Source organism: Salmo trutta, chromosome 22, assembly GCF_901001165.1.
Source record: "Salmo trutta chromosome 22, fSalTru1.1, whole genome shotgun sequence".
Classification (NCBI taxonomy): domain Eukaryota; kingdom Metazoa; phylum Chordata; class Actinopteri; order Salmoniformes; family Salmonidae; genus Salmo; species Salmo trutta.
The window spans coordinates 51491671-51511167 of NC_042978.1; the positions used below are offsets into that span (position 1 = coordinate 51491671).

General features: G+C 44.6%; 1 protein-coding gene across 1 annotated transcript in view; it reads right to left on the minus strand.

The window, feature by feature from the left end:
- The window catches only part of oca2 (oculocutaneous albinism II), a 172973-nt gene that overhangs the window by 125642 nt on the left and 27834 nt on the right, over positions 1-19497 (minus strand). Inside the window, exons 4-9 of the mRNA XM_029708344.1 lie at positions 15909-16085; positions 11968-12025; positions 11211-11283; positions 8705-8862; positions 8440-8522; positions 5941-6094 (exon numbers count right to left, since the gene is read on the minus strand). Of these exons, the coding sequence (XP_029564204.1) occupies positions 5941-6094; positions 8440-8522; positions 8705-8862; positions 11211-11283; positions 11968-12025; positions 15909-16085 (703 nt within the window). The remainder of the gene's footprint in view (positions 1-5940; positions 6095-8439; positions 8523-8704; positions 8863-11210; positions 11284-11967; positions 12026-15908; positions 16086-19497) is intronic.

Consider the following 19497-nt stretch of genomic DNA (forward strand, 5'->3'; position numbering starts at 1 on the left):
CCCCAGGATAGAGGACTGTGGAGAAGGGAACCACCCCAGCATAGAGGACTGTGGAGAAGGGAACCACCCCAGGATAGAGGTCTGGAGAAGGGAACCACCCCAGGATAGAGGACTGTGGAGAAGGGAACCACCCCAGGATAGAGGACTGGAGAAGGGAACCACCCCAGGATAGAGGACTGTGGAGAAGGGATCCACCCCAGGATAGTGGACTGGAGAAGGGAACCACCCCAGGATAGAGGACTGGAGAGGGGAACCACCCCAGGATAGAGGACTGTGGAGAAGGGAACCACCCCAGGATAGAGGTCTGTGGAGAAGGGAACCACCCCCAGGATAGAGGTCTGTGGAGAAGGGAACCACCCCAGGATAGAGGTCTGTGGAGAAGGGAACCACCCCAGCATAGAGGACTGTGGAGAAGGGAACCACCCCAGGATAGAGGACTGGAGAAGGGAACCACCCCAGGATAGAGGACTGGAGAAGGGAACCACCCCAGGATAGAGGACTGTGGAGAAGGGAACCACCCCAGGATAGAGGTCTGTGGAGAAGGGAACCACCCCCAGGATAGAGGTCTGTGGAGAAGGGAACCACCCCAGGATAGAGGTCTGTGGAGAAGGGAACCACCCCAGGATAGAGGACTGTGGAGAAGGGAACCACCCCAGGATAGAGGACTGGAGAAGGGAACCACCCCAGGATAGAGGACTGTAGAAGGGAACCACCCCAGGATAGAGGTCTGTGGAGAAGGGAACCACCCCAGGATAGAGGTCTGTGGAGAAGGGAACCAACCCAGGATAGAGGACTGGAGAAGGGAACCACCCCAGGATAGAGGTCTGGAGAAGGGAACCACCCCAGGATAGAGGACTGTAGAAGGGAACCACCCCAGGATAGAGGTCTGTGGAGAAGGGAACCACCCCAGGATAGAGGTCTGTGGAGAAGGGAACCACCCCAGGATAGAGGTCTGTGGAGAAGGGAACCACCCCAGGATAGAGGTCTGTGGAGAAGGGAACCACCCCAGGATAGAGGTCTGTGGAGAAGGGAACCACCCCAGGATAGAGGTCTGTGGAGAAGGGAACCACCCCAGGATAGAGGACTGGAGAAGGGAACCACCCCAGGATAGAGGACTGGAGAAGGGAACCACCCCAGGATAGAGGGCTGTGGAGAAGGGAACCACCCCAGGATAGAGGACTGGAGAAGGGAACCACCCCAGGATAGAGGACTGTGGAGAAGGGAACCACCCCAGGATAGAGGACTATGGAGAAGGGAACCACCCCAGGATAGAGGACTATGGAGAAGGGAACCACCCCAGGATAGAGGACTGGAGAAGGGAACCACCCCAGGATAGAGGACTGGAGAAGGGAACCACCCCAGGATAGAGGACTGGAGAAGGGAACCACCCCAGGATAGAGGACTGGAGAAGGGAACCACCCCAGGATAGAGGACTGGAGAAGGGAACCACCCCAGGATAGAGGACTGTGGAGAAGGGAACCACCCCAGGATAGAGGACTATGGAGAAGGGAACCACCCCAGGATAGAGGACTGTGGAGAAGGGAACCACCCCAGGATAGAGGGCTGTGGAGAAGGGAACCACCCCAGGATAGAGGACTGGAGAAGGGAACCACCCCAGGATAGAGGACTGTGGAGAAGGGAACCACCCCAGGATAGAGGACTGTGGAGAAGGGAACCACCCCAGGATAGAGGTCTGTGGAGAAGGGAACCACCCCAGGATAGAGGTCTGTGGCGAAGGGAACCACCCCAGGATAGAGGACTGGAGAAGGGAACCACCCCAGGATAGAGGGCTGTGGAGAATGGAACCACCCCAGGATAGAGGACTGTGGAGAAGGGAACCACCCCAGGATAGAGGACTGGAGAAGGGAACCACCCCAGGATAGAGGACTGGAGAAGGGAACCACCCCAGGATAGAGGTCTGTGGAGAAGGGAACCACCCCAGGATAGAGGTCTGTGGAGAAGGGAACCACCCCAGAATAGAGGACTGTGGAGAAGGGAACCACCCCAGGATAGAGGACTGTGGAGAAGGGAACCACCCCAGGATAGAGGTCTGTGGAGAAGGGAACCACCCCAGGATAGAGGTCTGTGGAGAAGGGAACCACCCCAGGATAGAGGGCTGTGGAGAAGGGAACCACCCCAGGATAGAGGACTGTGGAGAAGGGAACCACCCCAGGATAGAGGTCTGTGGAGAAGGGAACCACCCCAGGATAGAGGACTGGAGAAGGGAACCACCCCAGGATAGAGGTCTGTGGAGAAGGGAACCACCCCAGGATAGAGGACTGTGGAGAAGGGAACCACCCCAGGATAGAGGTCTGTGGAGAAAGGAACCACCCCAGGATAGAGGTCTGTGGAGAAGGGAACCACCCCCAGGATAGAGGACTGGAGAAGGGAACCACCCCAGGATAGAGGTCTGTGGAGAAGGGAACCACCCCAGGATAGAGGACTGGAGAAGGGAACCACCCCAGGATAGAGGACTATGGAGAAGGGAACCACCCCAGGATAGAGGTCTGTGGAGAAGGGAACCACCCCAGGATAGAGGACTATGGAGAAGGGAACCACCCCAGGATAGAGGACTGTGGAGAAGGGAACCACCCCAGGATAGAGGACTGGAGAAGGGAACCACCCCAGGATAGAGGACTGTGGAGAAGGGAACCACCCCCAGGATAGAGGTCTGTGGAGAAGGGAACCACCCCAGGATAGAGGTCTGGAGAAGGGAACCACCCCAGGATAGAGGTCTGTGGAGAAGGGAACCTCCCCAGGATAGAGGACTGTGGAGAAGGGAACCACCCCAGGATAGAGGTCTGTGGAGAAGGGAACCACCCCAGGATAGAGGACTGGAGAAGGGAACCACCCCAGGATAGAGGTCTGTGGAGAAGGGAACCACCCCAGGATAGAGGTCTGTGGAGAAGGGAACCACCCCCAGGATAGAGGGCTGTGGAGAAGGGAACCACCCCAGGATAGAGGTCTGTGGAGAAGGGAACCACCCCAGGATAGAGGACTGGAGAAGGGAACCACCCCAGGATAGAGGACTGTGGAGAAGGGAACCACCCCAGGATAGAGGACTGGAGAAGGGAACCACCCCAGGATAGAGGACTGGAGAAGGGAACCACCCCAGGATAGAGGACTGTGGAGAAGGGAACCACCCCAGGATAGAGGACTGTGGAGAAGGGAACCACCCCAGGATAGAGGTCTGTGGAGAAGGGAACCACCCCAGGATAGAGGACTGGAGAAGGGAACCACCCCAGGATAGAGGTCTGTGGCGAAGGGAACCACCCCAGGATAGAGGTCTGGAGAAGGGAACCACCCCAGGATAGAGGACTGTGGAGAAGGGAACCACCCCAGGATAGAGGTCTGTGGCGAAGGGAACCACCCCAGGATAGAGGTCTGGAGAAGGGAACCACCCCAGGATAGAGGACTGTGGAGAAGGGAACCACCCCAGGATAGAGGTCTGTGGAGAAGGGAACCACCCCCAGGATAGAGGTCTGTGGAGAAGGGAACCACCCCCAGCAAAAGCAGCAAAATGCTGGGAGCGCTGAGTCCGAGAGCTCAGAAGCGGATTCTTATCCAGTGTTTATCAACAGGCCACGTAGGGATGAAGACAGCAGACAGAGTAGCACACAACTAGCACCAGATAATGGTGAGGAACAGGACAGCGTCAGACTGAACAGGACAGGGTCCTCAGGGAGACCCCGGAGAGGACGGGGAAATTTGGAGAAAAAGAAACGAGGGATCAGTGACTCAGTCATCCCATGGTGAAAGAAGACTCAGTGACTCAGTCATACAATGAAGAAGTGGCCACTGATTCAATGGGGTCACCCATGGCCTGACTTTTCCCTCCCGTGCAGCCCAGCAGGTGAGGCCTACAGATATTCTAACCTAGAACACTTTAGGGCTGCCAAGCTCATATCAGGATACCAACTAGAGATGCTCTGACATCATATTTCTTTGCCTTTACCTTTACTAAAGACAGTGTGATAATATTTAGCGGAGGGTTGCATCTTTGCTCATACAGAAAGACTGGGCTCCTGTAACCAGGACTCTCGAGTGGCTCAGAGGTCTAAGGCACAGCGTCACTACTGTTCCTGGTTCGAATCCAGGCTGTATCACAACCTGGCCGTGATTGGGACAGCGCACAATTGGCCCAGCGTCGTCCGGGTTTGACCCGTCACTGTAAATAAGAATTTGTTCTTAAAAAAACTTATTCGGGATCGGTGTCCCTTCCACGGGACGGTTTAGCTAACGTAGGCTAATGTGATTAGCATGAGGTTGCAAGAAACAAAACAAAAAAATCCCAGGACATAGACATATCTGATATGGGCAGAAAGCTTAAATTCTTGTTAATCTACCTGCACTGTTCAATTTACAGTAGCTATTACAGTGAATGAATACCATGCTATTGTTTGAGGAGAGTGCACAGTTATGAACTTGAAAATGTATGAATAAAACAATTAGGCACATTTGATACATTTTGAATAGATATGCTCTGGATAAGAGCGTCTGCTAAATGACGTAAATGTAAATGTAATTTCACTGGATCACTCTAAAACTTTGCACATACACTGCTGCCATCTAGTGGCCAGAATCTAAATTGTGCATGGGCTATAATAATACATTATGCCATTTCTCTTGCATTTTCAATGATGGTACATTGTCGATATTATCATTTACTAAATCTAATGTATTATATTCTCCTACATTCATTTCACATTTCCACAAACTTCAAAGTGTTTCCTTTCAAAATGGTATCATGAATATGCATATCCTTGCTTCAGGTCCTGAGCTACAGGCAGTCAGATTTGGGTCATTTTAGGAGACAATTGAAAAAAAAGGGGGTTAAGAGGTTTTAATTGACTTGCGTAGTTAAATAAAAGGTTAAATAAAAGGTTAAATAAAAAATAAATAAAAATCTTTGAAGTGACTGGGTGTATTGATACACCATCCAAAGTGTAATTAATAACTTCACCATGCTCAAAGGGATATTCAATGTCTGCTTTTTTTTTGTTTTACCCATCTACCAATAGGAGCCCTTCTTTGTGAAGCATTGGAAAACCTCCCTGGTCTTTGTGGTTGAATCTGTGTTGTGAAATTCACTGCTCGACTGAGAGACGTTACAGATAATTGTATGTGTGGAGGTACAGAGATGAGGTAGTCATTCAAATATCATGTTAAACACTATTTTTGCACACAGAGTGAGTCCATGTAACTTATTATGTGACTTGTTAAGCACATTTTTATTCCTGAACTTATTTAGGCTTGCCATAATAAAGGGATTGAATATTTATTGACTCAAGAGATTTCAGCCTTTAACTTTTGTATATTTTGTTGAAAATTCCACATTGAAATTATGAGGTGACACAAAATCTCAATGGAATCCATTTTAAATTCAGGCTGTAACAACAACAAAATGTGTTAAAAGTCAAGGGGTGTGAATACTTTCCTAGGGAACTGTGTGTGTACTGAACATACAGTAGGATGCCGCACACTACACACACACACACACACACACACACACACATACACACACACTACACACACACTACACACACACACACACACTACTGTCTCTCTCTGTCTGTCTCTCTGTCTCTGTGTCTCTCCGTCTCTCTCTCCGTCTCTCTCTCCGTCTCTCTCTCCGTCTCTCTCTCCGTGTCTCTATCTCTGTCTCTCTGTCTCTCTCTCTGTCTGTCTCTCTGTCTGTCTCTCTGTCTGTCTCTCTGTCTGTCTCTCTGTCTGTCTCTCTGTCTGTCTCTCTGTCTGTCTCTGTCTCTCTCTCACTCACAATTCAATTCAATTCAAGGGGCTTTATTGGCATGGGAAACATATGTTAACAATGCCAAAGCAAGTGAGGTAGATAATATACAAAAGTGAAATAAACAATAAAAATAAACAGCTCTCTCTCTCACTCACTCTCTTTCTCTTTCTCACTCTCTCTTTCTTTACCTCGAAGATGATGAGGACGTAAACTCCTCCCAGGATGACTGCAGCAATGACCACCTGCCTTTCCGCGGTTACGTAGAGCGACTGGTGTGTCATGGAGAGAGGGACAATGGAGTCGTCCTGGAGGAACGCCTGTACCGTGACGACGATGGGGTCACTACGAAGACAGATAGACAGAGAGTCATGGAGACAATGTCGTTGTTGGTTGCTGATCATTGCTAGACAGACATTTTCAAGTCTTGTCGTAGATTTTCAAGCCGACTTTAAAGTAAAAACTGTAACTAGGCCACTTAGAAAATGTAAATGTCGTCTTGGTAAGCAACTCCAGTGTATATTTTCCTTTGTCTCCCAGTGTCTGTTGGAAAGCCTGTAGTATTCTGTTCCTAAAAAACTCCCTAGTCTTTGCCGATGACAAGCATACCCATAACATGATGCAGACACCACCACGTTTGAAAACATGTAGAGTGGTACTCAGTGATGTGTTGGATTTTCCCCCAAACATAACACTTTGAATTCAGGACATAAAGTACATTTCTTTGCCACATGTTTTGCAGTTTAACTTTAATGCCTTGTTGCAAACAGGATGCATGTATTTGAATATTTTAATTCTGTAAAGCATTTCTTCTTTTCACTGTGTCATTTCAGGTAGTATTGTGGTGTAACTACAATGTTGTTGATCCATCCTCAGTTTTCTCCTACCACAGCCATTAAACTCTGTAACTGTTTTAAAGTCACCATTGGCTTCATGGTGAAATCCCTGAGGGGTTTCCTTCCTCTCCGGCAACTGAGTTGGGAAGGACGCCTGTATCTTTGTAGTGACTGGGTGTATTGATACACCATCCAAGTGTAATTAATAACTTCAACATGCTCAAAGGGATAGTCTGCTTTTTGCCCCATCTAGGTGCCCTTCTTTGCGAGGCATTGGAAAACCTCCCTGGTCTTTGTGAGGCATTGGAAAACCTCCCTGGTCTTTGTGAGGCATTGGAAAACCTCCCTGGTCTTTGTGAGGCATTGGAAAACCTCACTGGTCTTTGTGAGGCATTGGAAAACCTCCCTGGTCTTTGCGAGGCATTGGAAAACCTCCCTGGTCTTTGCGAGGCATTGGAAAACCTCCCTGGTCTTTGCGAGGCATTGGAAAACCTCCCTGGTCTTTGCGAGGCATTGGAAAACCTCCCTGGTCTTTGCGAGGCATTGGAAAACCTCCCTGGTCTTTGTGAGGCATTGGAAAACCTCCCTGGTCTTTGTGAGGCATTGGAAAACCTCCCTGGTCTTTGTGAGGCATTGTAAAACCTCCCTGGTCTTTGTGAGGCATTGGAAAACCTCCCTGGTCTTTGTGAGGCATTGGAAAACCTCCCTGGTCTTTGCGAGGCATTGGAAAACCTCCCTGGTCTTTGTGAGGCATTGGAAAACCTCCCTGGTCTTTGTGAGGCATTGGAAAACCTCCCTGGTCTTTGTGAGGCATTGGAAAACCTCCCTGGTCTTTGTGAGGCATTGGAAAACCTCCCTGGTCTTTGTGAGGCATTGGAAAACCTCCCTGGTCTTTGCGAGGCATTGGAAAACCTCCCTGGTCTTTGTGAGGCATTGGAAAACCTCCCTGGTCTTTGTGGTTGAATCTGTGTTTAAAAATCACAGCTCGACTGAGGGACCTTACAGATAATTGTATGTGTGGAGGTACAGAGATGAGGTACCGGGAACCGGGACTCCGAACCGGGACTCGTCAGAAGACATAACGATGATGTGCCAAGTACTGTCTGTAGCGTCCAAACTGTTTCAACTAATATGACCCCACTATGGAAAGGAGAGACCCTCCACGGCCCCAACAAGCGTAATGGGACAGAACTATTGTACCCATACACTACAATCAGACTGAACTACTGTACCCATACACTACAATCAGACTGAACTACTGTACCCATACACTACAATCAGACTGAACTACTGTACCCATACACTACAATCAGACTGAACTATTGTACCCATACACTACAATCAGACTGAACTATTGTACCCATACACTACAATCAGACTGAACTACTGTACCCATACACTACAATCAGACTGAACTACTGTACCCATACACTACAATCAGACTGAACTATTGTACCCATACACTACAATCAGACTGAACTACTGTACCCATACACTACAATCAGACTGAACTATTGTACCCATACAGGACAATCAGACTGAACTATTGTACCCATACAGGACAATCAGACTGAACTATTGTACCCATACAGGACAATCAGACTGAACTATTGTACCCATACAGGACAATCAGACTGAACTATTGTACCCATACAGGACAGTGAGACTGAACTATAGTACCCATACAGGACAGGACAATCAAACTGAACTACTGTCCCCATACACTACAATCAGACTGAACTACTGTCCCCATACAGGACAGTGAGACTGAACTACTGTCCCCATACAGGACAGTGAGACTGAACTACTGTCCCCATACAGGACAGTCAGTACAGGAGTGATTTGGGGACATACCTGCTCAACATCTGAAATGTTTTTGTTGTTATAACCTGGTCACTGCGTTCAGAATGCAGAGGTATGGTCCAGTTATAGATCACCTGTTGAAAAGGAGAGAGAGAAACCCCAGATGGTATTACAATCAGATTGGTATCGCTGAAAAACACACAGGCTAGACCCCAAATAGCACCCTAAAGTAGTGCACTATATAGGGAATAGGGTTCCATTTGGGACTTCAAACTACATTCAGAAACAGAGGAGGAACGTGGGTGGAGACTCTTACCGTCTTTTCCCGCCTTCTCCGTGGCCCCGCCTCTTCAGTCTGCTCCACCTGAATAAGGATGTACTCCTCATTGGTCAGATCCACCATGCCACTCACGAAAGGCCCGCCCACCTGCAGCTTCAACAAGGCGTTGTCACGGAAATCCGTCAGGTTCAAAGCTATTGGACAGCAGGGCGGTCAAGGAAAATGACTTTTTGAATCCAATCTTTATTTAACCAGGAATTCTTTCATAACGGAAACCTGACATATCAATAGATTAGTAGAATACGATATCATCTTTTTTTGGTCCTTTAAAAGCTTGACGTGGACGCCTGGTCAGTTGAATAGCTGGGAAACTTTGTGATTTAAAGTATTTCTGTCGTCTCGTTTTAAAGGTGTAGTTAACCCAATTATACTGAACATTTCATGGTCCCCATCAGAGCATTCTACTGCACTGCAGTGTCCAGCCAGGCATGACCTCTACACTGCAGTAAAGGTCACAGTGTCCAGCCAGTCATGACCTCTACATGATAGGTCACAGTGTCCAGCCAGGCATGACCTCTACAGTATAGGTCACAGTGTCCAGCCAGGCATGACCTCTACAGTATAGGTCACAGTGTCCAGCCAGTCATGACCTCTACTACTGCAGTATAGGTCACAGTGTCCAGCCAGGCATGACCTCTACTACTGCAGTATAGGTCACAGTGTCCAGCCAGGCATGACCTCTACTACTGCAGTATAGGTCACAGTGTCCAGCCAGTCACGACCTCTACACTGCAGTAAAGGTCACAGTGTCCAGCCAGTCATGACCTCAACACTGCAGTATAGGTCACAGTGTCCAGCCAGGCATGACCTCTACTACTGCAGTTTAGGTCACAGTGTCCAGCCAGTCACGACCTCTACAGTATAGGTCACAGTGTCCAGCCAGTCACGACCTCTACAGTATAGGTCACAGTGTCCAGCCAGTCACGACCTCTACAGGATAGGTCACAGTGTCCAGCCAGTCACGACCTCTACAGTATAGGTCACAGTGTCCAGCCAGTCACGACCTCTACAGTATAGGTCACAGTGTCCAGCCAGTCATGACCTCTACACTGCAGTATAGGTCACAGTGTTCAGCCAGTCATGACCTCTACACTGCAATATATGTCACAGTGTCCAGCCAGTCATGACCTCTACACTGCAGTATAGGTCACAGTGTCCAGCCAGGCATGACCTCTACACTGCAGTATAGGTCACAGTGTCCAGCCAGTCATGATCTCTACACTGCAGTATAGGTCACAGTGTCCAGCCAGTTATGACCTCTACACTGCAATATAGGTCAGTGTCCAGCCAGTTATGACCTCTACACTGCAATATAGGTCACAGTGTCCAGCCAGTTATGACCTCTACACTGCAATATAGGTCACAGTGTCCAGCCAGTCATGACCTCTACACTGCAATATAGGTCACAGTGTCCAGCCAGGCATGACCTCTACACTGCAGTATAGGTCACAGTGTCCAGCCAGGCATGACCTCAACACTGCAATATAGGTCACAGTGTCCAGCCAGTCATGACCTCTACACTGCAATATAGGTCACAGTGTCCAGCCAGTCATGATCTCTACAGTATAGGTCACAGTGTCCAGCCAGTCATGACCTCTACACTGCAATATAGGTCACAGTGTCCAGCCAGTTATGACCTCTACACTGCAATATAGGTCACAGTGTCCAGCCAGTCATGACCTCTACACTGCAGTATAGGTCACAGTGTCCAGCCAGTCACGACCTCTACACTGCAGTAAAGGTCACAGTGTCCAGACAGTCATGACCTCAACACTGCAGTATAGGTCACAGTGTCCAGCCAGGCATGACCTCTACACTGCAGTATAGGTCACAGTGTCCAGCCAGGCATGACCTCTACACTGCAATATAGGTCACAGTGTCCAGCCAGTCATGACCTCTACATGGGACTGATGGAGTAGACTAAACAGTACTACAGCTATGGGACTGATGGAGTAAACTAAACAGTACTATAGCTATGGGACTGATGGAGTAGACTAAACAGTACTATAGCTATGGGACTGATGGAGTAAACTAAACAGTACTATAGCTATGGGACTGATGGAGTAGACTAAACAGTACTATAGCTATGGGACTGATGGAGTAGACTAAACAGTACTATAGCTATGGTACTGATGGAGTAAACTAAACAGTACTATAGCTATGGGACTGATGGAGTAGACTAAACAGTACTATAGCTATGGGACTGATGGAGTAGACTAAACAGTACTATAGCTATGGGACTGATGGAGTAGACTAAACAGTACTATAGCTATGGGACTGATGGAGTAAACTAAACAGTACTATAGCTATGGGACTGATGGAGTAGACTAAACAGTACTATAGCTATGGGACTGATGGAGTAGACTAAACAGTACTATAGCTATGGGACTGATGGAGTAGACTAAACGGTACTATAGCTATGGGACTGATGGAGTAGACTAAACGGTACTATAGCTATGGTACTGATGGAGTAGAAGGATACAGAAGCTCTCTGTAGGGGAGACAGCCAGCACTCTCCACGGGTTGTCTCTGTCTGGATACATACTGAAGAACAACTGGAGAAACAAACAAACAAACAAACAAACAAACACACACACACACACACACACACACACACACACACACACACACACACACACACACACACACACACACACACACACACACACACACACACACACACACACACACACACACACAGGCAAACACACATACCCACAAACATACACACACACACACACACACACACACATACAGACAAACATACACATACACAGGCAAACACACATACCCACACACACACATACAAACATACACAAACACATACCCACACACACACACACAGGCAAACACACATACAGACAAACATACACACGCAAACACACATACCCACACACACACACAGGCAAACACACACACACACACACAGACAAACATACACATAACACACACACACAGACAAACACACACAAACATTCTTAGCATTCTGAAGCTGTTACTTTCTCTAGACATCAAGGATGAACTGATATCGACACATTATAATCAATATGACCGAGTCATCATTATAATCAATATGACCGAGTCGTCAATATAATCAAAATGACCAAGTCATCATTATAATCAATATGACCGAGTCGTCAATATAATCAAAATGACCAAGTCATCATTATAACCAATATGACCGAGTCGTCAATATAATCAATATGACCGAGTCATCTGTCACAAGACACTCCACTTACAGACATGAGGACGACAAAGGTGAAGATGCAGGCGATTTTAAAGATGGAGAGGCAAGATCTGTAAAGACAAATAACCCAACGTTAGAGGTAGTGAACTGGGTGATGTAGCCTTTTTTGAGACCCAGGTGGTGAGTATAATACAGTACAGGCTCTGAACATGGAGGGACAGAAATAGGCAGAGAGAGAGAGAGAGAGAGAAGGGAAGAGACAGACAGTGAGACAGAGACAGAGAGAGAGACAGACAGTGAGACAGTGACAGAGACAGAGAGAGACAGTGAGACAGAGAGAGACAGACAGTGAGACAGAGACAGTGAGACAGAGACAGTGAGAGACAGACAGTGAGACAGAGAGAGACAGACAGTGAGCGTGAGAGACAATCTACTGGAACAAATACAGTGCATTCAGGAAGTATTCAGACCCCATCCATTTTTCCACATTTTGTTACGTTACAGCCTTATGCTAATATGAATAAAAAACATTTTAAAAATCCATCAATCTACACACGCTACCCCATAATGACAAAGCGAAAACAGGTTTTAAGACATTTTTGCAAAAACAGAAATAACTTATTTAAATAAGTATTCAGACCCTTCGCTATGAGATTTGAAATGGAGCTCAGGTGCTTCCTGTTTCCATTGATCATCCTTGAGATGTTTCTACAACTTGATTGGAGTCTACCTGTGGTAAATTCAATTGATTGGACATGATTTGGAAAGGCACACACCTGTCTATATAAGGTCCCACAGTTGACAGCGCATGTCAGAGCAAAAACCAAGCCATGAGATTGAAAGAATTGTCTGTAGAGCTCCGAGACAGGACTGTGCAGAGGCACAGATCTGGGGATGGGTACCAAAACATTTCTGCAGCATTCAAGATCCTCAAGAACACAGGGGCCTCCATCATTCTTAAATGGAAGAAGTTTGGAACCACCAAGACTCTTCCTAGAGCTGTCCGCCCGGCCAAACTGAGCAATCGGGGGAGAAGGGCCTTGGTCAGGGAGGAGACCAAGAACCCAATAGTCACTCTGACAGAGCTCCAGAGTTCCTCTGTGGAGATGGGAGAACCTTCCAGAGGGACAACCATCTCTGCAGCACTCCACCAATCAGGCCTTTATAGTAGAGTGGCCAGACGTAAGCCACTCCTCAGTAAAAGGCACATGACAGCCCGCTTGGAGTTTACCAAAAGGCACCTAAAGGACTCTCAGACCATGAGAAACAAGATTCTCTGGTCTGATGAAACCAAGATTGAACTCTTTGGCCTGAATGCCAAGTGTCACGTCTGGAGGAAACCTGGCACCATCCCTACGGTGAAGCATGGTGGTGGCAGCATCCTGCTGTGGGGATGTTTTTCAGAGGAAGAGACTGGGAGACTAGTCAGGATCGAGAGAAAAATTAACAGAACAAAGTACAGAGATATCAGGACCTCAGACTGGGGAGAAGGTTCACTTTCCAACAGGACAACGACTCTAAGCACACAGCCAAGACAATGCAGGAGTGGCTTCGGAACAAGGCTCTGAATGTCCTAATCTGAAGAGATTCCACCCCATGCTTCCTGAAGCACCTCCCACAAGTTGGATTGGCTTGATGGGCACTTCTTACGTACCATACGGTCAAGCTGCTCCCACAACAGCTCAATAGGGTTGAGATCCGGTGACTGTGCTGGCCACTCCACTATAGACAGAATACCAGCTGACTGCTTCTTCCCTAAATAGTTATTGCATAGTTTGGAGCTGTGCTTTGGGTCATTGTCCTGTTGTAGGAGGAAATTGCCTCCAATTTAGCGCCGTCCACATGTTTTTTACATTTTTTAAATTGTATTTCACTTTTATTTAACCAGGTAGGCTAGTTGAGAACAAGTTCTCATTTACAACTGCGACCTGGCCAAGAAAGGGCAAAGCAGTTCAACACAAACAACAACACAGAGTTAGACATGGAATAAACAAACATACAGTCAATAACACAATAGAAAAAAGTCTATATACAGTGTGTGCTAGGGAGGTAAGGCAATAAATAGGCCATAGCGGCAAAATAATTACAATTTAGCAGTTAAACACTGGAGTGATAGATGTGCAGAAGATGAATGTGCAAGTAGAGATACTGGGGCTAAAAGGAGCAAGTTAAATAAATAAATACAGTATGGGATGAGGTAGTTGGATGGGCTATTTAAAGATGGGCTATGTACAGGTGCAGTTATCTGTGAGCTGCTCTGACAGCTGGTGTTTAAAGTTAGTGAGGGAGATAAGAGTCTCCAGCTTCAGTGATTTTTGAAATTCGTTCCAGTCATTGGCAGCAGAGAACTGGAAGGAAAGACGACCAAATAAGGAATTGGCTTTGGGCGTGACCAGTGAAACATACAGGCCCGGCGGCCTTGCGAGGGTTAACACCCTTAAATACCAGTTGCTGAGAGGGCCCTAGAGGAGCCAGCTGCTGAGAGGACCCTAATGGAGCCAGTTGCTGAGAGGGCCCTAGAGGAGCCAGCTGCTGAGAGGGCCCTAGAGGAGCCAGTTGCTGAGAGGGCCCTAGAGGAGCCAGCTGCTGAGAGGGCCCTAGAGGAGCCAGCTGCTGAGAGGGCCTTAGTAGAGCCAGCTGCTGAGAGGGCCTTAGTAGAGCCAGCAACTTCTGTAAGGTGTAAGTACTGTTGTTGAATTAGTCTGTAAGCTGTTTTCTCTTAATTTATAGACTATTTTATATTTTATTTAGTTCGGTGTCTAGACTGACAGCCTGTACAGGTTCAGACCAATACATTCGTTTCTGTACGTAGTTAATCATTTAACATTTCAAACGGTTTTCTCGTTTGAAACTTTTGTGTGTTTAATGTTAACTGTTAATTTGGGATTGTTTTTATCACTTGCTTTGGGATTGTTAACATATTTTTCCCATGCCAATAAAGCCTATTTGAATTGAATTGAACTGAACTGAGATACAGAAACAGAGAGTTTGAAGTTTAGGTGTAGGAGACAGCAACAGAGAGATTAACTTTAACCTCATGTTGTTAGAGAGTTTGAAGTTTAGGTGTAGGAGACAGCAACAGAGAGTTTAACTTTACCTCATGTTGTTAGAGAGTTTGAAGTTTAGGTGTAGGAGACAGAAACAGAGAGTTTGAAGTTTAGGTGTAGGAGACAGCAACAGAGAGATTAACTTTACCTCATGTTGTTAGAGAGTTTGAAGTTTAGGTGTAGGAGACAGCAACAGAGAGATTAACTTTACCTCATGTTGTTAGAGAGTTTGAAGTTTAGGTGTAGGAGACAGCAACAGAGAGATTAACTTTACCTCATGTTGTTAGAGAGTTTGAAGTTTAGGTGTAGGAGACAGCAACAGAGAGATTAACTTTACCTCATGTTGCTAGAGAGTTTGAAGTTTAGGTGTAGGAGACAGCAACAGAGAGATTAACTTTACCTCATGTTGTTAGAGAGTTTGAAGTTTAGGTGTAGGAGACAGCAACAGAGAGATTAACTTTACCTCATGTTGTTAGAGAGTTTGAAGTTTAGGTGTAGGAGACAGCAACAGAGAGTTTGAAGTTTAGGTGTAGGAGACAGCAACAGAGAGATTAACTTTACCTCATGTTGTTAGAGAGTTTGAAGTTTAGGTGTAGGAGACAGCAACAGAGAGATTAACTTTACCTCATGTTGTTAGAGAGTTTGAAGTTTAGGTGTAGGAGACAGCAACAGAGAGTTTGAAGTTTAGGTGTAGGAGACAGCAACAGAGAGATTAACTTTACCTCATGTTGTTAGAGAGTTTGAAGTTTAGGTGTAGGAGACAGCAACAGAGAGATTAACTTTACCTCATGTTGTTAGAGAGTTTGAAGTTTAGGTGTAGGAGACAGCAACAGAGAGTTTGAAGTTTAGGTGTAGGAGACAGCAACAGAGAGATTAACTTTACCTCATGTTGTTAGAGAGTTTGAAGTTTAGGTGTAGGAGACAGCAACAGAGAGATTAACTTTACCTCATGTTGTTAGAGAGTTTGAAGTTTAGGTGTACGTCCAGAGGGTCTTTCTCTGTGGAGGAGGATCGTGACAGGGAAAGGCTAGTGACCTCACTCCCCAGGCGACACCTCCCATCCAGCTCCAAACTGCCATTGTCCCACGTCTCCTCCCCCTCATACAGGGTCATGTACGTTATACTGGAAATATAATACAAATGAATTAAACAATCAATACTGGAAATAGCATAGGCAATAACAGAAATCCCTGAGAATGCACTCAATGTAAATTTGATGCAAATTCAATGAAATCAAATACAACACAACAAAAGATCCCAGTTATCTGTACAACAGATCTATAATAATGTACAACAGATCTATAATAATGTACAACAGATCTACAATAATGTACAACAGATCTACAATAATGTACAACAGATCTACAATAATGTACAACAGATCTATAATAATGTACAAGAGATCTACAATAATGTACAACAGATCTACAATAATGTACAACAGATCTACAATAATGTACAACAGATCTATAATAATGTACAACAGATCTATAATAATGTACAACAGATCTACAATAATGTACAACAGATCTATAATAATGTACAACAGATCTACAATATATACGTTATACTGCAACATCTAGGTAACGCTACAGGTTATTAGCTGTAGTCATACAGTGAGGGGGGAAAAAAGTATTTGATCCCCTGCTGATTTTGTACGTTTGCCCACCAACAAAGAAATGATCAGTCTATAATTTTAATGGGAGGTTTATTTGAACAGTGAGAGACAGAATAATAACAAACAAATCCAGAAAAACGCATGTCAAAAATGTTTGACTATTTGTGTATAGTTTAGATTGATGTGTCTAGTGATGTGTATAGTGTGTATAGGGTGAATAGTGTGTATAGTGTGTATAGTGATGTGTATAGTGATGTGTATAGTGTGTATAGTGATGTGTATAGTGTGTATAGTGATGTGTATAGTGTGTATAGTGTGTATAGTGATGTGTATAGTGATGTGTATAGTGAAGTGTATAGTGTGTATAGTGATGTGTATAGTGTATAGTGTGTATATTGATGTGTATAGTGATGTGTCTAGTAATGTGTATAGTGATGTGCATAATGTGTATAGTGTGTATAGTGTGTATAGTGTGTATAGTGTGTATAGTGTATAGTGTGTATAGTGTATAGTGTGTATAGTGTGTATAGTGTGTATAGTGTGTGTAGTGTGTATAGTGTATATAGTGTGTATAGTGATGTGTATAGTGATGTGTATAGTGTGTATAGTGTGTGTATAGTGTGTATAGTGTGTATAGTGTGTATAGTGTATATAGTGTGTATAGTGTGTATAGTGAGTATAGTGATGTGTATAGTGTATAGTGTATATAGTGTGTATAGTGAGTATAGTGATGTGTATAGTATATAGTGTATATAGTGTATATAGTGTGTATAGTGTGTATAGTGTGTATAGTGTGTATAGTGTGTATAGTGATGTGTATAGTGTGTATAGTGTGTATAGTGTATATAGTGTGTATAGTGTGTATAGTGAGTATAGTGAGTATAGTGAATAGTGTATAGTGTGTATAGTGTGTATAGTGATGTGTATAGTGTGTATAGTGTGTATAGTGTATATAGTGTGTATAGTGTGTATAGTGTGTATAGTGTGTATAGTGATGTGTATAGTGTGTATAGTGTATATAGTGTGTATAGTGTATAGTGTGTATAGCGTGTATAGTGTGTATAGTGATGTGTGATGTGTATAGTGAGTATAGTGATGTGTATAGTGTGTATAGTGTGTATAGTGTGTATAGGGTGTATAGTGTGTATAGTGTATATAGTGTGTATAGTGTGTATAGGGTGTATAGTGTATATAGTGAGTATAGTGTGTATAGTGTCTATAGTGTGTATAGTGTGTATAGTGTATATAGTGTGTATAGTGTGTATATAGTGTGTATAGTGTATATAGTGTGTATAGTGTGTATAGTGTATATAGTGTGTATAGTGTATATAGTGTGTATAGTGTGTATAGTGTGTATAGTGTGTATAGTGTGAATAGTGTGTATATAGTGTGTATAGGGTGAATAGTGTGTATAGGTGTATAGGGTGTATATTGTATAGTGTGTATAGGGTGGATAGTGTGTATAGGGTGTGTATAGTGTGTATAGTGTGTATAGTGTATAGTCTGTATAGTGTGTATATAGTGTGTATAGGGTGAATAGTGTGTATAGTGTATATAGTGAGTATAGTGTGTATAGTGTGTATATAGTGTGTATAGGGTGAATAGTGTGTATAGTGTATATAGTGAGTATAGTGTGTATAGTGTGTATAGTGTATATAGTGTGTATAGTGTATATAGTGTGTATAGTGTATATAGTGTGTATAGTGTATATAGTGTGTATAGGGTGAATAGTGTGTATAGGGTGTATAGGGTGTATAGTGTGTATAGTGTGTATATAGTGTGTATAAGTGTGTATAGTGTGTATAGGGTGTATAGTGTGTATAGTGTGTATAAGTGTGTATAGGGTGTGTATAGTGTGTATAGTGTGTGTAGTGTGTATAGTGTGTATAAGTGTGTATAGGGTGAATAGTGTGTATAGGGTGGATAGTGTGTATAGTGTGTATAGTGTGTATAGTGTGTATAGGGTGTATAGGGTGTATAGGGTGTGTATATAGTGTGTATAGGGTGTATAGGGTGTATAGGGTGTATAGTGTGTATATAGTGTGTATAGTGTGTATAGTGTGTATAGTGTGTATAGTGTGTATAGGGTGTATAGTGTGTATAGGGTGTATAGGGTGTATATAGTGTGTATAGGGTGTATAGTGTGTATAGTGTGTATAGGGTGTATAGTGTATAGTGTGTATTGTGTGTATAGTGTATATAGTGTGTATAGGGTGTATAGTATGTATAGTGTGTATAGTGTGTATAGTGTGTATAGTGTGTATAGGGTGTATAGTGTAGATAGTGTGTATAGGGTGTATAGTGTGTATAGTGTGTATAGGGTATAGTGTGTATAGTGTGTATAGTGTGTATAGGGTATAGTGTGTATAGTGTGTATAGTGTGTATAGGGTATAGTGTGTATAGTGTGTATAGGGTGTATAGTGTGTATAGTGTGTATAGTGTGTATAGTGTGTATAGTGTGTATAGGGTATAGTGTGTATAGTGTGTATAGGGTGTATAGTGTATAGTGTGTATAGGGTGGATAGTGTGTATAGGGTATAGTGAGTATAGTGTGTATAGGGTGTATAGGGTGGATAGTGTGTATAGGGTATAGTGAGTATAGTGTGTATAGGGTGTATAGGGTGGATAGTGTGTATAGTGTATATAGTGTGTATAGTGTGTATAGTGTGTATAGTGTATAGGGTGTATAGTGTGTATAGGGTGTATAGTGAGTATAGTGTGTATAGGGTGTATAGTGTGTATAGGGTGTATAGTGTATAGGGTGTATAGTGTATAGTGTGTATAGTGTGTATAGTGTGTATAGGGTGTATAGTGTGTATAGGGTGTATAGGGTGTATAGGGTGTATAGGGTGTATAGGGTGTATAGTGTGGATAGTGTGTATAGTGTGTATAGTGTGTATAGTGTGTATAGGGTGT